General features: G+C 38.9%; 2 protein-coding genes across 11 annotated transcripts in view; one reads left to right on the forward strand and one right to left on the reverse strand.

The window, feature by feature from the left end:
* The window catches only part of ERI2 (ERI1 exoribonuclease family member 2), a 65,228-nt gene that overhangs the window by 10,089 nt on the left and 31,630 nt on the right, over positions 1 to 23,509 (forward strand). For 4 of the 5 annotated variants that reach the window (XR_006708098.1, XR_006708099.1, XR_006708100.1 and 1 more), the window contains exon 9: positions 12,586 to 12,748. Coding sequence is in view for 1 of the 5 variants with exons in the window: in XM_045460419.1 (XP_045316375.1) it covers positions 12,586 to 12,748 (163 nt within the window). In the remaining 4 variants the exon portion in view is untranslated. Of the gene's footprint in view, positions 1 to 12,053; positions 12,459 to 12,585; positions 12,749 to 23,509 lie in introns of those variants that run through there. The other variant, XR_006708101.1, reaches the window with a different exon arrangement.
* Positions 1 to 23,509, reverse strand: part of ACSM3 (acyl-CoA synthetase medium chain family member 3) — a 59,930-nt gene that overhangs the window by 3,241 nt on the left and 33,180 nt on the right. For 5 of the 6 annotated variants that reach the window (XM_045460426.1, XM_045460421.1, XM_045460424.1 and 2 more), the window contains exons 4-12: positions 15,299 to 15,506; positions 12,463 to 12,606; positions 12,191 to 12,347; positions 11,836 to 11,915; positions 10,415 to 10,538; positions 9,393 to 9,473; positions 4,014 to 4,115; positions 2,712 to 2,839; positions 2,503 to 2,602 (exon numbers count right to left, since the gene is read on the reverse strand). In XM_045460426.1, coding sequence (XP_045316382.1) covers positions 2,503 to 2,602; positions 2,712 to 2,839; positions 4,014 to 4,115; positions 9,393 to 9,473; positions 10,415 to 10,538; positions 11,836 to 11,915; positions 12,191 to 12,347; positions 12,463 to 12,606; positions 15,299 to 15,506 — 1,124 coding nt within the window. The remainder of the gene's footprint in view (positions 1 to 2,502; positions 2,603 to 2,711; positions 2,840 to 4,013; positions 4,116 to 9,392; positions 9,474 to 10,414; positions 10,539 to 11,835; positions 11,916 to 12,190; positions 12,348 to 12,462; positions 12,607 to 15,298; positions 15,507 to 23,509) is intronic. The other variant, XM_045460427.1, reaches the window with a different exon arrangement.

Genomic DNA, 23,509 nt, shown 5'->3' on the forward strand with positions numbered 1-23,509 from the left:
CCTGTTTGTGTTTCTGAGCTGTCTTTGCTCTTGACTTCTTGCCTCATCTTTTATTTCCTTCAAGAAAATTTCCTCTTAGAAACTTGACAATGTACTAAGTACAGTCTCTTGGGTAACAACCTAGCCTATCTAGCCTACTTTCTAGATCCCCACCCTCAGTATGGCCCTTATAAAGAGTATTCACTCTTAGTTTGCCATATCCTTGTGGAAGGGAATAGTTGAGACTGCACACTCTTTATTCCAGAGACACTTGTGTTGATGTAAGACTGTGAAGATTCCAACAGCCACTTTGTTACTACTCTGACCAATTACCTGGCCCTGAGAAACGAGCAAAAGTGGTAGTGACTGTTGTTCTCTAATTGACAGAAGACAGGGAAGACTTCATCACTTTATGCTCACAAATGCTGTTTTTCTAAATTCACTCTTCTTTGAAGTGTTCTGGAAAATCCTGCCCAGTTTTTGGATCATGTATATACGCATTTATACAATTTTATCCTATCCATTTTTTGATATTTCATAAAATGTTTTTGTGTTTATACCTACTCTTCTGCTTTATCAACATTTTTATGAATTAAATTTATCCTTGCTATAAGTGAATAATTCAGATGCACATTGAGAACTAATATTTGTAATTATTAGTTTGCATATTGATGACTTGTACACCTTGGATAAGGTCTACTTTATTTTTATAAAAGTCTTTATAAATCATTACATAAGATGGTAAACTAATAAGGAACACCCTAACGTGGTTAAGAGCATGAACTTTAAAATCAGACAGCCTGGGTTCGAATCACACTTGGTTGTGTAATCTTGGGGAAGTTAGGATACATTTCGGTGCCTCAGTTTCCTTCTCCAAAAAAAAAAAAAAAAAAGAGGTTGTGAGAATTAGATGAGCTTACATATACAGGCCCTGTGTAGGGCTTATAATACCTGGAACATGCTAAGTCATCAGAAATATTAAGTATTAGTTGTAGTAGTATTAGAAGTACAAGTCTTTTGTTTTTTGGGTTTTGTTTTGTTTTGTTTTGTTTTAGAGAGAGAGTGTGTGAGTGGGGAGAGGGACAAAGGGAGAGAGAGAGAGAATCTCAAGCAGGTGCCATGCTCAGCATGGAGCCCGATGTGGGAATTGATCCCATGACGCTGGGATCATTACCTGAGCTGAAATCAAGAGTCCAGATGTTTAATTACTGTGCCACCTAGATGATCTGTTTGTTGTTTTTGTTTTTTTTTAATTTTTTTTTAACGTTTATTTATTTTTGAGACAGAGTGAGACAGAGCATGAACGGGGGAGGGTCAGAGAGAGGGAGACACAGAATCTGAAACAGGCTCCAGGCTCTGAGCTGTCAGCACAGAGCCTGACATGGGGCTCGAACTCATGGACCGCGATATCATGACCTGAGCCGAAGTTGGCCGCTCAACCGACTGAGCCACCCAGGCGCCCCTGTTTTTTGTTTTGTTTTGTTTTGTTTTTTTAAATTAAAATCTTTAAGTGGGCTTCAGAATTTCTCTCAAATTCTATGCAAAATTTTGCATTTTTATGAGAAGAGCCTACAGTTGTGCTATTTAATATAGTAATCACTAGCCACATGTAGCTGTTTAAATTTAAATTAAAATGAAATAAAAATGTTCTCAGCCACACCAGCCATATCTCAAGTGCTGTATAGCCATGTGTGGTTATTGTATTGGATGGTGCAGATAGAGAATATTTATGTCTGTCATTGCATTAGTCTATGTCCAATGTCCTTCAAATTCCAAAAAGCTGTGTGATCCTACTGGTGGAGTTCAGGGTGAAGGAATAAATTTTAATCACCAGCTCAATTCCCTGCTCTCATCTATCTGGAATATTGGGGGCCTTGCCTGGCAAAGGGGACCTGAAGAGTGGCATGGAAACTTTAAACCCAAACTACCATTTGACCAACCCCAATAAGAATGAGCTTTCAAGGGTGCCTGGCTGGTTTAGTCAGTAAAACATGTGACGCTTGATCTCAGGGTCGTGAGTTCAAGCCCATCATTGGGCATTTACTTTAAAAAAAAAAAAAAAATAGCTTTCAGGACTCCTGTCTTATTCACAGCTTTTTTTGAATTCTCTACTTGGCTACCTACCCAGCCTACTTCTAATTGCTGCCTCGGTTCCTACCTTTGACCTTGCTCCCACCCCTGATAGGTGATGCCAGCCTATCCTCCTCAACTACATAAGGGACCATGTTGTTTCCAAACCTGGGGAATAACGCAATTCTATCTAGCTGACCTCTGACATCCTATCCTACTGTGAACCTGAGTTGTTGGCATTCACACCATCCCTGCATGGAAAGAATTCAAATTCCTTATATATATTTTCAGTCTTATCTTTAGCAATTCTTTCCTGACTAGCATATTTACTAATGACTATGTGACTTGAAAAGTTAGTGAATGAATCATTTAATTGTGTTTCCATAAACTGTTGAAAAGTATGTGTTAGACAGCCAACAAATTATAAAGTGGAGATGAATCCATTTTTTTTACCTCTCCCCTGATGGGATCTGGGCTGCTGACAACAGCTGCCTCTGCAACTGCAGGATGCTCAATCAGGGCACTTTCTACCTCAAATGGTCCAATTCTGTAACTGGGAAATAAACATATGACAGGAATATATAAAGGTGAGCAGCAGGTTCACTCTAGAACACTGATGATCAATTAACTTAGACATATGCACAGATGAAAAAGAAAATTACCCAGAGGATAATATGATATCATCTGATCTTGCGACAAACCAGAAATACCCATCTTCATCCATATAGCCCCGGTCCCCAGTGATATAGAAATTGCCTCGTAGGGTTGAAGCTGTTTTTGTAGGATTATCCTGTGAAACAAGTAGCATTTTGTTAATATTACTGTGAATGTGATTCTTCTGTTCGGTCGGATTTTTTAAGTGTTGAAGGAGAAAAAAAAAAGTTTGGTTTCTTTGAGAAGCCTTGGAATGAAGAGAAGCCAGTGCAGGAAGTAAGGATGCAATTCCAGCATTGAGCTAGCCCAATCAAAGAGAGGTAAACTACAGTTACAAAGACTAGGCATGCTGCCATCCTGAGAATTGTCTATGATGATCACTAAACTCTCTGCAAGAGTTCAGAGCTCCAAGATATGGGCTAATTAAGTCTTTTGCTAAGTGGTTAATATCTAATACGGGTAGGAAAAGCGAGAAGTGAATGCTTAGAGTTAAAAGAAAGCACCAGCACCTAATAATTCAAAGAGCAGTTTTTCTGTTTTTGTATTTTGTTTTAGAAACAAAACCGGTTCTGCAACTTGGTAGGAGGAAAAAAGAAGGATTGTTACATTATGTAAAATTCACTGACAAGTAGAACCTGGACTTTTGATTATATTGATGCAAACTTTAAAATATATATACTTCAATTAGACATGAAAATAGGTCTGCAAACAATAGGGAGCCTGTAAAGGCTCTAGTGAAAGACATTTACTTAATCCCACTGCCCCACTTTCTTTCCCTCTCACTGCTGTTCAGAAGGGAAACCATTAATCACATTTCAGGAAAATGATTGGGTGCTGTCTTCTATTGGAGATGATCAGTGTATACAAAGAGGGCTGTCTTTCTAGGGCTCCCTTCTCTTACCCTCATGGGCCTGGAGCAGTGATCTAGCCCAGGGAGAATAAGCATTTGGGCGTTTCTTCAGTTTCCTACCTGAGGGATTACAATTCAGGACAATGAGTCTCTCAAAAAGCCAAGCACCTATCCTACGTGTGTTTTGTGACAAATAGGGATAGTTACCAAGCACTTTTTAAAATATGTATTTTTGTATTATTTATTCATTTTGAGAGAGAGAGAGAGAGCAGGGGAAGGGCAGAGAAAGGGAGAGAGAGAATCCCAATCAGGCTCCACGCTGTCAGCATAGAGCCAGTTGTGGGACTCGATCCTACAAACCATGGGATCATGACCTAAGCCCATATCAAGAGTCAGTGCTTAAATAACTGAGCCACCCAGGCTCTCCTTTTGAGAATTAAATAGGAAATAAATCTCTTACTATGTAATGAGCAAAAAGGCCAAGTGGTCGATTAGGTAGGACTTGAATGCCAATATCGCCTTCTTCTCCAGGAGGTAGAACATTGCCATTTATGTCTAAAATCTAGGATAAAATAGAATGATTTATTTAAGGGAATATTTTATTTAATGTGCCAACATGTTAAATTTTTCTTTGCATGTTTTGTTTTGTATTTTAAGTATATTTTAATTCCCAGAAGAAATATGTTTTACTTAAATTCTTACTGCAAAATATATTTTAAAATGCAAGTTAGCAAAACGTGAAAGAAGAATAAAAAATGTCTTTAATTTCACTATCTACCAATAATCACACTTTTGGTGATATTTTTTGAGACAATATAGACATAGAAAAAAATAGAATCACTTTATATATACTGTTTTACAGCCTGCTTTTATCAATTGGCAATATATCTTGATTATCTTTTAAGAAAATATTTCATTACCAGTTTTTCAAAATTTAACTGTGGAACAAACAAAACCTTACTTCAGGAGCCCATTACAAGCGAGGAAAGGGGAATGTTCTCTAGTGGAGACACTGGTGATATGTCAAAAGTCTTGCTTTCTTACCTTCTCCCCAGTCCTCCTGATTCTCTGAAGTGCCTAGCATTTCGTAAGCACTGACTGCATTCCAAGTAATAAATGCTAGAGCTCTACGCACTCCACATGTATTGTTTTCTTTAGTCCTTACAACAGTCCTATCTGGTTATCACTATCACTATGCTCATTTGACGTATGAGGAAACTGAGGTGCAGAGTTTAAGCAACAAAGTACATGACTGAGCTGGAATTCAAATCTCAACAACCACACTCCAGATCCTATCCTTTTTCATCACTACACTTCTTTGTAGAATCTCTTCAGGGAGTTAGTCCACTTTTTAAAAATCCAGACGCACATTTCTCAGGTTGATTGCTTAACTCATGCGCCAGATTTTGCCTTAAGTAACTTTTAGCTGTTTTTAAACATGAACACTCTACTGTTACATATATCCTCCAAGAGCCTTCAAACCCAGGTTTGTGTGAAATGGCTTGTGTGGAAAATAAGGGTATAATACTTATTTGGCACTTTCCAGATGGAAATGAGCTATGTCTCTAAAAAGAAGCTTGAAAGGCAAAGGAATTCTAAATGTAAAATCTTACTTTTAAGTTCTCGTAAATAAAAAAATATAAATTCCCACCCAGTCATCTAAAGAATATTTGGCTCCGGTATCAAGGAATTACTGATGGAAAGGAGATGTTTTAAGAGTTCTAAATACTTCTCACAGACTACTCTTTAATAGATGAGAAAGAGACAAAATGTTCTATTTCTGGAGAGAATCATGTTCCTTATTCAAGTGTTCTTAAAATCATGAAAATTATGGGCTTTGAGCTTTGAAGTTGCAAGAATCTCATATCCAGCTGGTTGGAGTATATCCCCAGATTCCAGGATGTCACTGCAGATGCTCTTATCTAGGTAACAAAAGCAGTAATAAGAGCTCTTGGGGAAAAGTTAAAAATGAAGATAGCTGCATTAGGGAAATGCAAATCAAAATTACAAGGAGATACCGCTTCACACCTATTAGGATGGCTACTATCAAAAAAACAGAAAATAAGTGTTGGTGAGGATATGGAGGGATTGGAACCTTTGGACATTGTTGTGGGAATGTAAAATGGTATAGGCACTGTAGAAAACAGTATGGCAGTTCCTCAAAAAATTAAAAATAGAATTACCATATGATCTAGCATTTCTACTTCTGGGTATATACACAAAAGATTTAAAATCATGTTCTTCAAGAGATATTTGTAATAGCTAAAATGTGGAAAGAACCCAAGCACCCATTGACAGATGAATAGAAAAGCAAAATGTGTTATAGCCAATCCAGTGGAATATTATTCAGCCTTAGAAAGGAAGGCAATGCTGACACATGTTACATGGATGAAACTTGAGGACATTATGCTAAGTGTGATAAGCCAATCACAAAAAGATGAACACTATGATTCCACTTATAAATAGTAGTCATAAAAACTGAGAAAAAACTGAGGGTTGATGGGGGGTGGGAGGGAGGGGAAAGTGGGTGATGGGCATTGAGGAGGGCACCTGTTGGGATAAGCACAACATAGAGTTGTCATAGAAAGTAGAATGGTTGCCAGGGCTGGGGGCATTGGGGAATGGGAAGTTACTGTTTAATGGATATAGAATCAGTTTTACGAGATGAAAAGAGTTATGGAGATGGATAGTGGTAATAGGTCCACAATATTATGAATGTATTTAATACCACTGAATTACGCACTTAAAATGGTCAAGATGATAAATTTTATGTGTTTTTATTATTTATTTTTTTAATTTATTATTATTTTTTAATGTTTATTTATTTTGAGAGACAGAGACAGAGCATGAGCAGGGGAGGAGCAGAGAGAGAGACACAGAATCCAAAACAAGCTCCAGGCTCCGAGCTGTCAGCACAGAGCCCGACGCGGGGCTCGAACTCACAAACCGTGAGATCATGACCTGAGCCGAAGCCGGACGTTCAACCGACTGAGCCACCCAGGCGCTCCTATGTGTATTTTATTACAATAAAAAATTAGGGGGGAAATGAAGGTGATGATGCTGAGTGGGGATGCATGATAGAGCAGTTTTCCTCTTGGCCACATCCTTTGTGCATTCAAATATAGTTGCTCCAGAAATCCACAGGGCTTAAATTAGTGGGCAAGTGGTGATACATTGCTGTTGGGATTCATGTGACTACAGCTGTACTGTGAGAACTTCATAGCAATGCATGTTGGGAATTGTCATTAAGAGGGAAGAAAGGAACACAACTTTGTGAAATGCCAACCTGATTGCATATAATGCAGACAAGAGAAGGCTCAACTATCAATATTTCCTTCTCCAACCTAAGGCATCCTATAAACCAATGAACTATTATTAAGCCTGTTTACAGAATGTAACCAGGGCTCCCTGACCATCTCTTCTTAGAAAAGCTTTTCAGGGGTGCCTGGGTGGCTCAGTTGGTTAAGTGTCCGACTTTGGCTCAGGTCATGATCTTGCGGTGTGTGGGTTCGAGCCCTACATCAGGCTCTCTGCTATCAGTGCAGAGCCTGCTTTGGATACTCTGTCTCTCTCTCTCTCTCTCTCTCTCTCTGCCTCTCCCCATCCCCACCCCGTCTCTCCCTCCCTCTCTCCCTCTCTCTCTGCCCTTCTCCCTTTTGCACTCTCTCTCTCAAAATAAATAAATAAACATTAAAAGAAAAAAAGAAAAGAAAAGCTTTTCAAAGGAAGGGAATGCAAGGGAGAGCTGAATGATAGTAATGGCACCTATCTTTTAGACCTTTATTATGTGCCAAGAACTTTGTTATGCTCTTTAGGGATATTATCTCATTTAATCCTCACAAGAAACTTATGATATCAGTTTCATTATTAGGGCGACCAACCATCTCAGTTTTCCCAGGACAAAGGCAGGAGAGTGTCCCTGGGATGTAAGACTTTTAGTGCTACAACCAAGTAAGTCCCAAGCCGTTCACCATAGTCCCTATTTTACAAATCAGGAAACTGAGACTTCAACAATTTACCCAAAGACATTCAGCTAGTGAATAGTAGAGCCAGATCTGAGCCATCAGGCAAGCCTATCTTTAAAAAAAATTTTTTTTTATGTTTATTTGTTTTGAGAAAGAAAGAGAGAGAGTGAAAGGAGGAGAGAAGAAGACAGAGAGGGAGACACAGAATCTGAAGCAGGCTCCAGGCCCTGAGCTGTCAGCACAGAGCTGGGCATAGGGCTCAAACTCACAGACCACAAGATCATGACCTGAGCCAAAGTTGGAAGCTTAACTGACTATGCCACCCGGGCACCCTGAGGCAAACTTATCTTTAAACAAGGTTCTCAGCAACGTTAAAGTAAGGGAAAGAACCCAGCATCTGGTTTATTCTATAAACAGTGACATCAGCAATCAATTTCATCTAAATTTTCTCAGACTTACCTAATCATAAGAACTGGGGCACTTGTTTAAAACAAAGATTTCATTTTCATCTAGAAGGGGCCTGAGAATTAGTGTTTTAAAACAAGTATCCAGGTGATTCTTATGATCAGAAAAGCTTTGGAAGCATTGATCTAATCCATAACTAACCCTCATTTAGTTTGGTTCTAAGCTCTCCATTCTGTAAGCTCATCCATTTTGTGTTTTTGTTGCTATGCTATGGTTTTCTCTTATATATTAGTGTAAGTTCCTTTGGCTATACCTGGCTTTGGGTGTGTTGATCTGAGAACATTTCTAACCCTGTAAAAAGTGTGCAGATAGGAGAATAGGATGCTCCCTAGGGATCAGGTGGTAATAATGGCCATGGTTAAAGAAAGCCAGGAAATGGCCTGGTAGGACTAGGGAAAGATAAAAATATTTCAGCCACTGTAAACTGTAACTTCCTTTGGTCTACTTGACCCCTCAGGAGGTCTTGACCTCCTTCATCAGAAAGGGCACAGTGTGATGATGTGATTAAGAATATAGAGGGGCGCCTGGGTGGCGCAGTCGGTTAAGCGTCCGACTTCAGCCAGGTCACGATCTCGCGGTCCGTGAGTTTGAGCCCCGCGTCGGGCTCTGGGCTGATGGCTCAGAGCCTGGAGCCTGTTTCCGATTCTGTGTCTCCCTCTCTCTCTGCCCCTCCCCCGTTCATGCTCTGTCTCTCTCTGTCCTAAAAATAAATAAACGTTGAAAAAAAAAATTAAAAAAAAAAAAAAAAAGAATATAGATATTGGAACCAGATTGCTTGGAATTGAATCCCAGCACTAGTAGCCACTAGCTATGTGACTTCTGGTGAATTCCTTCCCTCTCTGTGCCTCATCTGTAAAATGGTTCTTTTTTATTTTATTCTTTATTGAATGACAGTTGACATACAATGTTACATTAGTTTCAGGTTTACAATATAATGATTTGACAAGTTTATATATTATGTTGTGCTCACAAATGTAGCTACCATATGTCATCACACATTATGATTACAATACTATATTGTATTGTATTGATTGACTATATTCCCTATGCTGTATCTTTTATCTTTATAACTTATTCATTCTATAACTGGAAGCTTGTATCTCTCATTCCCCTTCAGCCATTGTAAAATTGTTCTTATATTGGTATGTCTCTTATAGGTTCTTTCTGGGAATCAAATGGATTAGTACTTATAAAATGCTTAGAACTGCATGGCACAAGCCACTGCTTTGCTAAAAAAAAAAAAAAAAAAAAATGGAGACCATTAAACTAATATCTCTAATCCATTTCTAATACGTGGAAATTAAGATATCATGGAAGTAGCATGAAATCATCACCAAAACTAGGAGTGTAGGGGTAGGTGGTAAACAGATTAGGTTGTTAAATATTCTCCTGGAAGGGGATGTGCAAACCTTAACATCAAAAGCAGGAGATGGCTTTCCCATTGAGCCAGACTTGATTTTCATTCCCTTAAAATTTCCACAGATTAGCACCTAGTTAAGAAGAAGAAAGAATGAAGTAACATTACAACTAACTTAAAATTAATTTATTCACCCACATGCATTCATTCAACAAATAATTATCGAAAATTTATGATGAACCAGACTCAAAAATAAAACAAATTTTCTGCTCTCGGAGTGTAGAGATAGACACTAAACAAAGACATACAGTAAAGTTATAACACTTAATAAATTGATAATTACTAAAATGTCCATATTTATGAAAACATACCTATATTAGCATGATACTTGTTCTGCTCTTTCTATTTAATACATTTGTAAATTTTATCTTTGGTATATTAATTTTTGACCACTCTTATGGTTTATAAATAGAAGCATTATAAAAAGACACTATGAAAAATTTCTTTCAGCCTTTCCCTTTTCTGCTCCATTGTATGCCTCCTTTTCCTTACATAATAACCACTTTTGTTATGAGTTTATTCACTTCCTCTAGAATTTCTTCTTCTTATGTCTACACGCTCTTTAAATAACCCCTTTTAGAGTATACTTGCCAAGGAGTTATCTAAGTGAACTCTTAATATTTTAAGTAGCAAGGAACTCAGAATTTTCTATTTTTGAGGCAGCTGTAAGAAGTTCGCTCTTTCATAAGGGGAAATCTGTCTGTTGATCTAGCATTCTTTCATTTAAAATATATTTTAATGCCCTTGCCCTGATCAGGTCTATAGTGGTTTTTCTCAGTGAATGGCTACTTAAACAACTGTATCTGTTACAGTTGTAACTTTTTTTTTTTGTAACTGGTTTCCCTCCAACTTTCTTTAAACTACTCTTCTAACCACTCCTCTACTGCCCTATCCTTCAAACAATTGTAAGGATATAATAAACACTTATTTTTAAAATTTATCAGTTATATAAATCACTTTTTATATATCCAGCTAACTCAAGTCCGTCCCTGTCTTTTCAATGAGGTCATATACCGTTTCTGTCTGTCCATATCCTTCATAGATATCCAGACCTGTTCGGTTTCTCCATTGTTCAGTCACTTCAGGATTGATTGGTTCCCCAGCACTCACACAGTGCTTTAAGCTTTTGAACTTATAGCTTCTCAGAAAACAAATAAGTTAAATTTAGGAGACAAGAATAGACAGAAATGAAAATTAGTGTTATTTCTAATAAAATTCAATATGAAGTGTGTTTTAGTTCCTTCCTTACTCCTCTCTTCAATACAAACAAAATGAACAAACCCTTCTAAAATCATAAAATGACTCCCAAGACATCCATTTTTTTCCCCTCTTATTTTCTGGGAGTGTGTGATTTGTTGTAAAAAAAAAAAAAAAAGAAAAAAAGAAAAAGCAAGCAAGCAAGCAAGCTATGTCATCCTCAGGGAAGGTATCTCATAATAACATTTTAAATCAGTGATTAAGAATTTTCCAATTGTATGGTGAAATTCACTGTGGAATATTTATGCAGTGGAATCCTATAGAGCTGTAAAAGGAAAAAAAAAATAAGGAAGCTCCTGGACAGTGTTGTCCAATAGAATTTTTTGCCACAATCAAAATGTTCTATTATCTGCACTATCCACTGCAGTATCACCTAGCCCTATGTGGCTACAGAGCACTTGAAACATGGCTAGTGCAGCTTTGGAAGTGAATTTTTAATTAAAGTTAAATTTAAATAATTGCATGTGGCTAGTGGTTACCATATTGGATAGCACTGGATAGCACACAGTTCCAGGATGTACTGTTAGGCAAAAAAAGGAAGGTGCAGAACTGTAAACATACTATGTTTCCATTTATGTGTATAAAAGAATGGGGGAAGAATACTGGCATATTGGTTTGTATAAGCACAGATTTCAGGGAGAAGGAGAACTGACACTGAGGACAAGGTTTGGAGGGAGACTCCATTCTATAATCTTATATACCTATTGAATTATATGTCACATGAAATATTTCCTATTCAAAAAGTTTTAGCAATTTTAATGATTTAAAAATATTTACCAATGTGCCCTTTCAAATGGAATCAAGAATAAAAGACATTCATCCTTTTTTCCCTATTTGCTGGGACAGGGCTCCAAGTTGGAGTAATTTCTCTACTTTCTCAGCTCATGTAACATTCATCATCCAAAAGATTGAATACTTTCTTATCCATAACCTCTGGGCTCAGGGGTATACCTGTGACTAAACCCTCCCTTTTCTCACCTTTCTTGGGGGAGCCTGCCCTGGATGTAATAATTATGATTTAAAGAATGAAAGCAAGAAGGAGAAGGGGGTGAAGAGATTGTTAAATTCTGTACCTACTAGTGTGGAACTTTGTTTTTAGGCAGAAAGATCCTTTATTTTATGGCTTACTCTTCCTCTCTCCTACCCCCACTAAGTGCCTATTTACCAATATTTCTTACCTGGTCATATCATTTTGTATAAGCATTCGGTATGCAGTCGGCGCTGAACAGAAGACGGTGATGGGAAACTCGGAAAGTGTCTGCAATTTAGAAGTAAACTCTTAGTCTTACTACAACTTTAATAAGTTGCTAAATGTTTATTTAGGGCACAGCACAACTTAAACATTGTTTATTCTAACATAAATGCACTCATACCTTTTGCCTGTATATCTTTTCAGGATAAATGACTTACCAGGTGTGAAATACCTTAAATCATGTTGTTCACTCTGATTTCTGCAAGCTACTGTATTCATCAGTCCTGTCAGGAACGCTGCTAAAGCATTTCTAAATGGTGACCTCTTGTTCTCTGCCTTACCTGAAAGATGGAAGTTGGCTCAAAACGTGGCAAGTAATGTGCAAATACACATGCTCCCTGGATCCATGGAGAAAAGATGCTGCTCCATGCAGACTTTGCCCAGCCTGTGTCTGAGGTATTCCATATCACATCTGAAGGTGTCAAATCCAGCCAGAACCTGGGAAAACAAGGAATCATCCTGATATATGTAGGAAAAACACATTTAAAAGACCAATAAATGAATCATCACCTCCGCAGTTTTGACATGTCAAGCTGCAGTTCCGTGAAGGTACCTTCCATTTACAGATAATCCTAAACCAAAACTGCTATGGGTGTGTCCGGTCATTTTCGGAGTTCCACTTGTTCCACTGGTAAAGTAAATGGCCATCATCTCATCGTGTTTTGTTTTCACACAGGTGTGGTTGTCACTGGCCTGTCTACAAAGGAAGAACTACAGTGATTCTGCACATGATACACAGCACCATGAACTGTTAACCACAGCCAAGTATTCGAGAAACCATCTACTTGTACCTCTTTACCTTATGAGTCAGGCCTCAGTGACTTGGGTTGAATTCCAAGGTAAAAACCATCTCTTTCTCTATCTTCTTAGGTGCTTTCTGGAATCAAACTAAATTTTGTCATCAAAGCCCACTTATGGGCTGGTTTCATAGCTTTTCTACTATACAAAAAAGAAGACTTGATGCATTTTAAAAAACTGAAGAGGGTGCCTGGATGGCTCAGTCGGTTAAGTGTCTGACTCTTGATTTCTGCTAGGGTAGTGATCTAATGGTTTGTGGGATCAAGCCCCATGTGGGGCTCTGAGTTGACAGTGTGGAGCCTGCTTGGGATTCTCTCTCTTCCTCTCTCTCTGCCCCTCCCCTGCTCATGCTCTCTCTCTGTCTCTCTCAGAAATAAATAAATAAATAAATTTAAAAAAATAAATAGGTAAAAAAACTCAAGAGCTTGATCATAACACCAGCATAATGAGGATTCTATGATCTCATAATGATGGCTATGTGAGAACTGCCCCATCCCCTTCACTGTGGATGTTCTCAAATATGATTTTCTTTTCTTTTCTTTTTTTAAAAGTGATATGAGTGCCTGGGTGGCTCAGTCCAATGGTTAAGCATCTGACTCTTGATTTCAGCTCAGGTCATGATCTCACAGTTCTTGAGATCGAGCCCCACATCAGGCTCTGCACTGACAGTGTGCAGTCTGCTTGGGATTCTCTCTTTCCCTCTCTCTCTGCCCCTCCCCGGCTTGCATGTGCTCTTTCTCTCTCTCTCTCAAAATAAATAAGCATTTAAAAAATTGAGTATGTTAATAGAAGTCATGGGTAACAGTATAAGGCAGGTTGGTAATTCCCACATTGTTCAAGGATCAGCTGTAGTTCTGAAGGATAACTGGGCTGCTAACAGGCCCCACATTAGGGCAGCTAAGAGGAGGTAAACACTGCACACAGAGATTTTATCTGGGAGTACTGGGCTGAGAATGAATGAATTAGAAAATCCAGGCCACGAGATTTGTAGAAAAGCTGTTTTCCTTTTCTTTCTTTCTTTCTTTCTTTCTTTCTTTCTTTCTTTCTTTCTTTCAACAGGGAGCAAGTGAGAGAGGGTCAGAGAGAGAGAGAGAGAGAGAGAGAATCCCATGAGGGGCAGAGAGAGAGAGAGGGAGGAGAGAGAGAGGAGAGAGGGAAGCAGGGCTCACCCGAAGTGGGGCTCCAACTCACCAACCGTGAGATCATGACCTGAGCTGGAGTTGGATGCTTAATGACTAAGCCACCCAGGCTCCCAAGAAGCTGTTTTCAAAGCCTAACAGGTAGACTAGGTATTTAGTCTATGATTTCATAATTTTCTTCCTTAAAAATATTACCTAGAGCAGTGTATTTATCACTTCATTGTAAATACAGTTGCTTTTGAAAACTAAGGTGGGGTTATCATACCAATCTTTCACCGCTATAGGCAGTAAACATAGCCTTTAGGAGTGTGGGTTCAGAAGCCAGACTCCCTGGGTTTGAAACCCAGCTCTGCCAGATCATAGCATTTGACCTTATTCATCTGTATTACTATAGCACCCTTTCCTTAGGTTATTGTGACATTTTAATGAGTTAATATATGTGAACGCTTGGAGCAGTTTTTGGCACCTAACCAAGGCAATATAAATGTTACCCGTTATTGCAATTATAACATTATTTTAATTAGAACAGTACTTGGCTTTTGGTAAGAACTCAATAAATGATGGCTATTTTAGAGGCAGTAGGAACAAATCCATAGTTGCAAGCATGCTTCCAAATCCTTGAGTAAAGGTAGGAAGTTCATTCTAGAGGGAACTGGCTGCCAGCCTAAAGCTAAGATAGAACCAGTACATGGCCAGAGTGCCAAGTGACCCCTGGAAGCATTCCATAGCAGGGATGGACATCAGTGTAACTCAGTTTTATAATTGCATCCATCTTATTTATAACCAGAAGTGTTGTTATCAGCAAGGTAATGATATAGCCTACACAGAAGAATTCACTGTGTTTCTCTGTTTCTCTGGGAGATGATAACAGCTCTGTGGTTGGTGCTGTGAGACACCTCCTAGATCCTGCTGCAGGAATGAAGGACTTACTTCCCACAGCTGCTGGGAGCCAGCTCTCTTTTAGAGATTGCTTTGGCTGAAGACAGCTGCCAAGGTCACTCACCTCTCCTTCTAGGGATAGGCCACACCCAGTTACTGATCAGTATGGGCATATAAAGGCCAGGATCTCTTATTTTATCTGGGAATAGCTTTGAGGGGCTATCCATGCCCCAGAGGTCCCAGTGGGAGTGCATGGCAGATACATTTCTTCCTTTGCCCAGTTGCACATCCCTCCCCTTCCTTCATAGGTGTTGACCCCAAGACAACTCCTTAATAAACTTCTTACACAACTAATCTCTATCTCAGGGCCTGCTTCCTGGAGATCCTAACCTCTAAAAAACACTCCAACCTCTTTCCTGCCTCAGAGTTTACATTGTTGGTGCAGCCATAATTACTAGTTGTTCCCTTTGCCTCATTTTACTTTTCATTTTTCTGGTCACTTGGTGGGTTGAATATCTTTTCAGCGTTGCCTTCCTCTGGGAAAGCTGTTCTACAACAATTATGGCTACTCACTTCATCATTTCCTTGAGGTTCCCCCATCCATCTTTGGGTTTCTGAGACACAATTAGCTTGGAGTGCAGATTTTCACATTTAGATGCAACAGCATCTACTGCGGGGGCTAAAACTTCGTCGGTGATAATGCACTGTGCTTTTGAAGATTGTAGTCTGTAGAGAATGTCTCTCTGGGTCAGCTGGGTGGTTCCTGGAATTAAAACTGTCCCTACAGTGGCAGAAAAGAAACTATGTATAGAAGGAAGGATTTCCTTTATCATGGTAGTTAGCTAGTGTAGATAGCTCATGTGTACTTTATGTCTCAGGATGAGTTTACCATTCCATTTAACAGTCTAGATATCTATTTATCTTCCATTAATTATTTGGCTTTTGCGTTTCAAGGGATCTTAAAATCTGTGACCCTTTTGACCTACCATGAAAGCATGTTAAATGCTGGATAATTATCTTCTATCTGAAGACCATTCATAACGTTCAGCTTGAAGAGAGGTTTTTTTCCCCATTTTTTTAAAGAGAGTTTGGATTGTAGAGTAATATTACCCAACATATATTGGCTAAATGTCAGATGCTATTCTAAGTGTTTTGCATGTTTTAACTTATTTAATCCCTAATCCCCCCCCCCAAAAAAAAACAAAAAAAACAAAACACAAAATCTATGAATAACTTGCCAAAGATCCCTGAAATGGAAAGTGGCAGTGCAGAGATTGAACCCTGTAGCCTGACCCCAGAGCTGTACACTTAACTACTTCAGTCCAGCACCTTTTAAAACATACGTGAATGTTTTATGATTTCTCTCCAAAGGGAAGGATCGAGGCATTCATCTTTTCTGTACTTCTACTTCTCCCTGCTGTAAATTACACTGTAAGTGTAGTGTAATGGTTAAGAGTGTGTCCTGGAGCCAAATAGTCTTATAGCTTGGCCTTGGGCAAGCCACTTCATCTCCATGAGTCTCAGGTTCTGCTACTGTAAAATGAGGATTCTATAAGATTAATGAGGAGTAAATGTGTTAAAATGTATAAAGAGCATAGAACAGTGCTGACCAAATTTTAGCTGTTATTTTCTCAAAGGATTAATGGACTTTCAAGAATATGTCTATATCTGTATCTCTATATCTACGTGTATCCATATTTATATTTCAGACTCCACCACTCTTAGGTCCAGACCCTCAGGAGAGGGCTGGAAAGTATACACTTCACAATGGTTTTTGCTCTTCCCAGCATCACAGCAGGAAAGGAAGATTGAATAACACATACCTGCTCATTCCTGGACTCTTGACACTGACTCGTCTTTCCATTTTGGAAAGGATAAGCCCCTCAGTGGAATTCTTCAGGAAGCAGATAATCAGTACCAAAACACAAAGTTCTTCAGAATATCTTTCTTTTCTAATCAGGCAATGCAGCAATATTTATGAGGCTTTATCTCCAAGGTTATTCCTTAGAGATGTTCCACCTGGGGATAAGTGATTCTCCTGCCATGGCCTAACAGTCCTCTGTTAATAATTTAAAGGCACTCTCTAATGACAAGTTCACAGTCAGTATTTGATGCCTAGTAGGAGCACTTTGTTTAAACACATTACCCTTAGATAATTAATTTCTGCTAAAAAATTATTCATATCCTATTTTATTAAATTTCCTTTTTCTGTTCTTTTCTTTTCAATTTTTTTATATGAAATTTATGTCAAATTGGTTTCCATACAACACCCAGTGCTCATCCCAACAGGTGCTCTCCTCAATGCCCATCACCCACTCCCCACCCCATCACCCCTCAGTTTGTTATTAGTATTTAAGAGTCTCTTATGGTTTGCCTCCTTCCCTCTCTGTAACTTTTTTCCCCTCTTCCCCTCCCCCCCTGGTCTTCTGTTGAGTTTCTCAGGATCCACATATGAGTGAAAACATATGGTATCTGTCTTTCTCTGTATGACTTATTTCACTTAGCATAACACTCTCCAGTTCCATCCACGTTGTTACAAAAGGCCATATCTCATTCTTTCTCATTGCCAAGTAGTATTCCATTGTATATATAAACCACATCTTCTTTATCCATTCGTCAGTTGATGAAAATTTAGGCTCTTTCCATAATTTGGCTATTGTTGAAAGTGCTGCTATAATCATTGGGGTACAAATGCCCCTATGCATCAGCACTCCTGTATCCCTTTGCACTTCCTAGCAGTGCTATTGCTGGGTCATAGGGTAGGTCTATTGTTAATTTTTTGAGGAACCTCCACACTGTTTTCCAGAGTGGCGGCACCAGTTTGCATTCCCACCAACAATGCAAGAGGGTTCCCATTTCTCCACATCCTCACCAGCATCTGTAGTCTCCTGATTTGTTCATTTTAGTCACTCTGACTGGCGTGAGGTGGTATCTGAGTGTGGTTTTGATTTGTATTTCCCTGATGAGGAACGATGTTTAGCATCCTTTCATGTGCCTGTTGGCCATCTGGATGTCTTCTTTAGAGAAGTGTCTATTCATGTTTTCTGCCCATTCCTTCACTGGATTATTTGTTTTTCTGGTGTGGAGTTTGGTGAGTTCTTTATAGATTTTGGATACTAGCCCTTTGTCCAATATGTCATTTGCAATTATCTTTTCACATTCTGTCGGTTGCCTTTTAGTTTTGTTGATTGTTTCCTTTGCAGTGCAGAAGCTTTTTATCTTCATGAAGTCCCAATAGTTCATTTTTGCTTTTAATTCCCTTGCCTTTGGGGATGTGTCAAGTAAGAAATTGCTGCGGCTGAGGTAAGAGAGGTTTTTTTTCCTGCTTTCTCCTCTAGGGTTTTGATGGTATCCTGTCTCACATTCAGGTCCTTTATCCATTTTGAGTTTAATTTTGTGAATGGTGTAAGAAAGTGGTCTAGTTTCATTCTTCTGCATGTTGCTGTCCAGTTCTCCCAACACCATTTGTTAAAGAGACTGTCTTTCTTCCATTGGATATTCTTTCCTGCTTTGTCAAAGATGAGTTGGCCATACTTTTGTGGGTCTAATTCTGGGGTTTCTATTCTATTCCATTGGTCTATGTGTCTGTTTTTGTGCCAATACCATGCTGTCTTGATGATTACAGCTTTGTAGTAGAGGCAAAAGTCTGGGATTGTGATGCCTCCCTCTTTGGTCTTCTTCTTCAATATTACTTTGGCTATTCAGTGTCTTTTGTGGTTCCATACAAATTTTAGGATTGCTTGTTCTAGCTTTGAGAAGACTGCTGGTGCAATTTTGATTGGGATTGCATTGAATGTGTAGATAGCTTTGGGTAGTATTGACATTTTAACAATATTTATTCTTCCAACCCATGAGCATGGAATGTTTTTCCATTTCTTTATATCTTCTTCAATTTCCTTCATAAGCTTTCTATAGTTCATCTTTGGTTAGGTTTATTGCTAGGTATTTTATTCTTCTTGGTACAATTGTGAATGGGATCATTTTCTTTATTTGTCTTTCTGTTGCTTCATTATTAGTGTATAAGAATGCAACTGATTTCTGTACATTGATTTTGTATCCTGCGACTTTGCTGATTCATGTATCAGTTCTAGCAGACTTTTGGTGGAGTCTATAGTGTTTTCCATGTATAGTGTCATGTCATCTGCAAAAAGTGAAAGCTTGACTTCATCTTTGCCAATTTTGATGCCTTTGATTTCCTTTTGTTGTCTGATTGCCGATGCTAGCACTTCCAACACTGTGTTAAACAACAGCAGTGAGAGTGGACATCCCTGTCGTGTTCCTGATCTCAGGGGGAAAGCTCTCAGTTTTTCCCCATTGAGGATGATGTTAGCTGTGGGCTTTTCATAAGTGGCTTTTATGATGTTTAAGTGTGTTCCTTCTATCTCGACTTTCTTGAGGGTTTTTATTAAGAAAGAATGCTGAATTTTGTCAAATGCCTTTTCTGCACCGATTGACAGGATCATATGATTCTTATCTTTTCTTTTATTAATGTGATGTATCACATTGATTGATTTGTGAATACTGAACCAGCCCTGCAGCCCAGGAATGAATCCCACTTGATCATGGTGAATAATTCTTTTTATATTCAATTGAATTCAATTTGCTAGTATCTTGTTGAGAATTGTTGCATCCATATTCATCAGGGATATTGGCCTGTAGTTCTCTTTCTTTGCTGGGTCTCTGTTTGGTTTGGGAATCAAAGTAATGTTGGCCTCATAGAAGGAGCCTGGAAGTTTTCCTTCCCTTTCAATTTTTTGGAAAAGCTTGAGAAGAATAGGTATTATATCTGCTTTAAATGTCTGGTAGAATTCCCCAGGGAAGCCACCTGGTCCTGGACTCTTATTTGTTGAGAGATTTTTGATAACTGATTCAATTTCTTTGCTGATTATGGGTCTGATCAAGTTTTCTATTTCTTCCTGTTTGAGTTTTGGAAGTGTGTGGGTGCTTAGGAATTTGTCCATTTCTTTCAGGTTGTCCAGTTTGTTGGCATATAATTTTTCCTAGTATTCCCTGATAATTGCTTGTATTTCTTAGAGATTGGTTGTAATAATTCCATTTTCATTCATGATTTTATCTATTTGGGTCCTCTCTCTTTTCTTTTTGAGAATCCTGGCTAGAGGTTTACCAGTTGTGTTTATTTTTCCAAAAAACCAACTCTTGGTTTCATTGATCTGCTCTACAGTTTTTTTAGATTCTATATTGTTTATTTATGCTCTGAAATTTATTATTTCTCTTCTTCTGCTGGGTTTGGGGTGTCTTTGCCTGTCTGCTTCTATTTCCTTTAGGGTGCTGTTAGATTTTGTATTTGGGATTTTTCTTGTTTCTTGAGATAGGCCTGCATTGCAATGTATTTTCCTCTCAGGACTGCCTTCGCTGCATCCCAAAGCCTTTGGATTGTTGTGTTTTCATTTTCATTTGTTTCCATATACTTCTAAATTTCTTCTCTTATTGCCTGGTTGACCCATTCATTCTTTTTTAAAAAAATTTTAATGTTTATTTTATTTTTGAGAGAGAGAGAGAGTGTGCCTGCAAGCAAGGGAGGGGCAGAGAGAGAGGGAGACACAGAATCTGAAGCAGGCTCTAGGCTCTGAGCTGTCAGCACAGAGCCTGATACAGGGCTCAAACTTACAAACTGTGAGATCATGACCTGAGCTGAAGTCTGATGCTTAACTGACCGAGCCACGCAGGTGCCCCAACTCATTCATTCTTTAAAACTGTTTTTTTAATGCTTATTTTTGACAGAGAGAGAGAGAGAGAGAGAGAGAGAGAGAGAGAGACAGAGCATGAGCGGGGGAGAGGCAGAGAGAGAGGGAGACACAGAATCTGAAGCAGGCTCCAGGCTCTGATCTGTCAGCACAGAGCCCAATGTGGGGCTCGAACTCACGGAGTGTGAGATCATCACCTGAGCTAAAGTCAGACGCTCAATTGACTGAGCCACCCAGGCACCTCAACCCATTCATTCTTTAGTAGGATGTTCTTTAACCTCCATGCTTCTGGAGGTTTTCCAGACTTTTTCCTGTGGTTGATTTCCAGTTTCATAGCATTGTGGTCTGAAAGTATGCATGGTATGATCTCAGTTCTTTTATACTTATTAAGGGCTGTTTCGTGACCCAGTATGTGATCTATCTTGGAAAATGTTCCATGTGCACTCGAGAAGAAAGTATATTCTGTTGCTTTGGGATGCAGAGTTCTAAATATATCTGTCAAGTCCAACTGATCCAATATATCATTCAGGGACCTTGTTTCTTTATTTATGCTCTGTCTACATGTTCTATCCATTGCTATAAGTGGAGTATTAAAGTCTCCTGCAATTACCACTTTCTTATCAATAAGGTTGCTTATGTTTGTGATTAATTGATTTATATATTTTGGGGCTCCCATATTCGGCACATAGACATTTATAATTGTTAGCTCTTCCTGATGGATGGACCCTGTAATTATTATATAATGCCCTTGTTAATTTCTTGTTACAGCCTTTAAAGTCTAGTTTGTCTGATATAAGTATGGCTACTACAGCTTTCTTTTGACTTCCAGTAGCGTGATAGATTTTTCTCCATCCCCTCACTTTCAATCTGAAGGTGTCCTCAGGTCTAAAATGAGTCTCTTGTAGACAGCAAATAGATGGGTCTTGTTTTTTTATCCATTCTGATACCCTATGTCTTTTGGTTGGAGCATTTACGTTCAGTGTTATTACAGAAAGATATGGGTTTAGAGTCATTGTGATGTCTGTAGGTTTCATGCCTGTAGTGGTGTCTCTGGTCCTTTGTGGTTCTTGCAACATTTGACTCACAGAGTCCCCCTTAGGATCTCTTGTAGGGCTGGTTTAGTGTGATGAATTCCTTCAGTTTTTGTTTGTTTGGGAAGACCTTTATCTTTCCTTCTATTCTGAATGACAGACTTGCTGGATAAAGGATTCTTGGCTGCATATTTTTTCTGTTCATCACATTGAAGATTTCCTACCATTCCTTTCTGGCCTGCCAAGTTTCAGTAGCTAGGTCTGCCACTAGTCTTATGGGTCTCCGTTTGTAAATTAGGGCCTGTTTATTCCTAGCTGCTTTCAGAATTTTCTCTTTATCCTTGTATTTTGCCAGTTTCACTATGATATGTCAAGCAGAAGATCAATTTAAGTGACATCTGAAGGGAGTTCTCTGCCTCTTGGATTTTGATGCCTGTTTCCTTCCCCAGAGGGATTTTGATGCCTTCCCTTCCCCAGGGAACTTCTCAGCTATGATTTGTTCAAGTACACGTTCAGCCCCTTTCTCTCTCTCCTTCTTCTTCTGGAATTCCTATGATAGGGATATTGTTCCATTTGATTGCATCACTTAGTTCTCTAATTCTCCTCTCGTACTCCTGGATTTTTTTATCTCTCTTTTTCTCAGCTTCCTCTTTTTCCATAATGTTATCTTCTAATTCACCTATTTTCTCCTCTGCCTTTTCAATCCACACTGTGGCAGCCTCCATTTTATTTTGCACCTCATTTATAGCATTTTTTAATTCATCATGACTGTTTTTTAGTCCCTTGATCTCTGTAGCAATAGGTTCTCTGCTGTCCCCTATGCTTTTTTCAAGCCCAGCAATTAATTTTATGGCTATTATTCTAAATTCTTGTTCTGTTATATTGCTTCAATCGGTTTTGATCAATTCGTTAGCTGTCACTACTTCCTGTAATTTCTTTTGAGGAGAATTTTTCCGTTTCATCATTTTGGCTAGTTTTCTGTCCCTTATGCGTTTTATTTTATTTTATTTTTTTATTTTTTATTTTTTTTTCCAACGTTTATTTATTTTTGGGACAGAGAGAGACAGAGCATGAACGGGGCAGGGGCAGAGAGAGAAAGAGAGACACAGAATGGGAAGCAGGCTCCAGGCTCTGAGCCATCAGCCCAGAGCCCGACGCGGGGCTCGAACTCACGGACTGCGAGATCGTGACCTGGCTGAAGTCGGACCCTTATGCGTTTTAAATGTTTGTTGTTTGCCCTGCACCTGCGAGCACTGCTATATTAAAGGAGTGTCATACACTGCCCAGGGCCTCGCCCTTCAGGAGGTGTTTTTTCAGAGATTGTTACTTGCTCTCTGTTGTTGTGACTTTGGTTATTTTATTACTCTATTCGTAATAATATTTTGGACCCTCCACCAGATGTGCTTTGATTTGTTCCTTGGAGTGGCCCTGCAAAGGAAAACAGATAGACAAACAGGAGACAAAAACATGCAAACACACAGACAAATAACACAAGCAAATAAACAAAAACAAAAACTTAAAGACTAAAAACAAAAAACCCAAAAGTACCGACTACAGGTAAAGAAGAAAGTGGAGGCAGTGCTGATGGAAAGGCACATACAAAGAGAGAAATGATAGGAACACGTGGTGGGGGCGGGGGGGGGAGGAAAAAATAAACATTGATTAGGCAGAGAGACTAAAAGACTTAATCCAGAGAGAGACAAAGGAAAATAAAGAAGGAAGCGGGGGAAATGAAACGAAGATAAAGTCACCCAGACAGAGAAATTATATGGCTTGATTATTCCAGGGAGAGAGAAAGGAGTGTAAAGGAGGTGTAGAACATGTATCAAGACAATGGATTAAATATGTCTGTTTAGACAGCCCAATAACCAGAGTAACCAGCCTAGGGGAGATCAGAGATAAGGAGAAGAAATTGGGGGTGGGGGGAGAATATATCTATATATCCATAATTGACCTAGAGTTAATCCAGGCAATGCTACATTGCTTGTCGGGAGGAGCTGTCTGCAGGGTCTGTGCCAATCAATTGGATACGCAGTTACCCAGTGCAA

This window comes from Leopardus geoffroyi, chromosome E3 (assembly GCF_018350155.1).
Source record: "Leopardus geoffroyi isolate Oge1 chromosome E3, O.geoffroyi_Oge1_pat1.0, whole genome shotgun sequence".
NCBI classification, from domain to species: Eukaryota; Metazoa; Chordata; class Mammalia; order Carnivora; family Felidae; genus Leopardus; species Leopardus geoffroyi.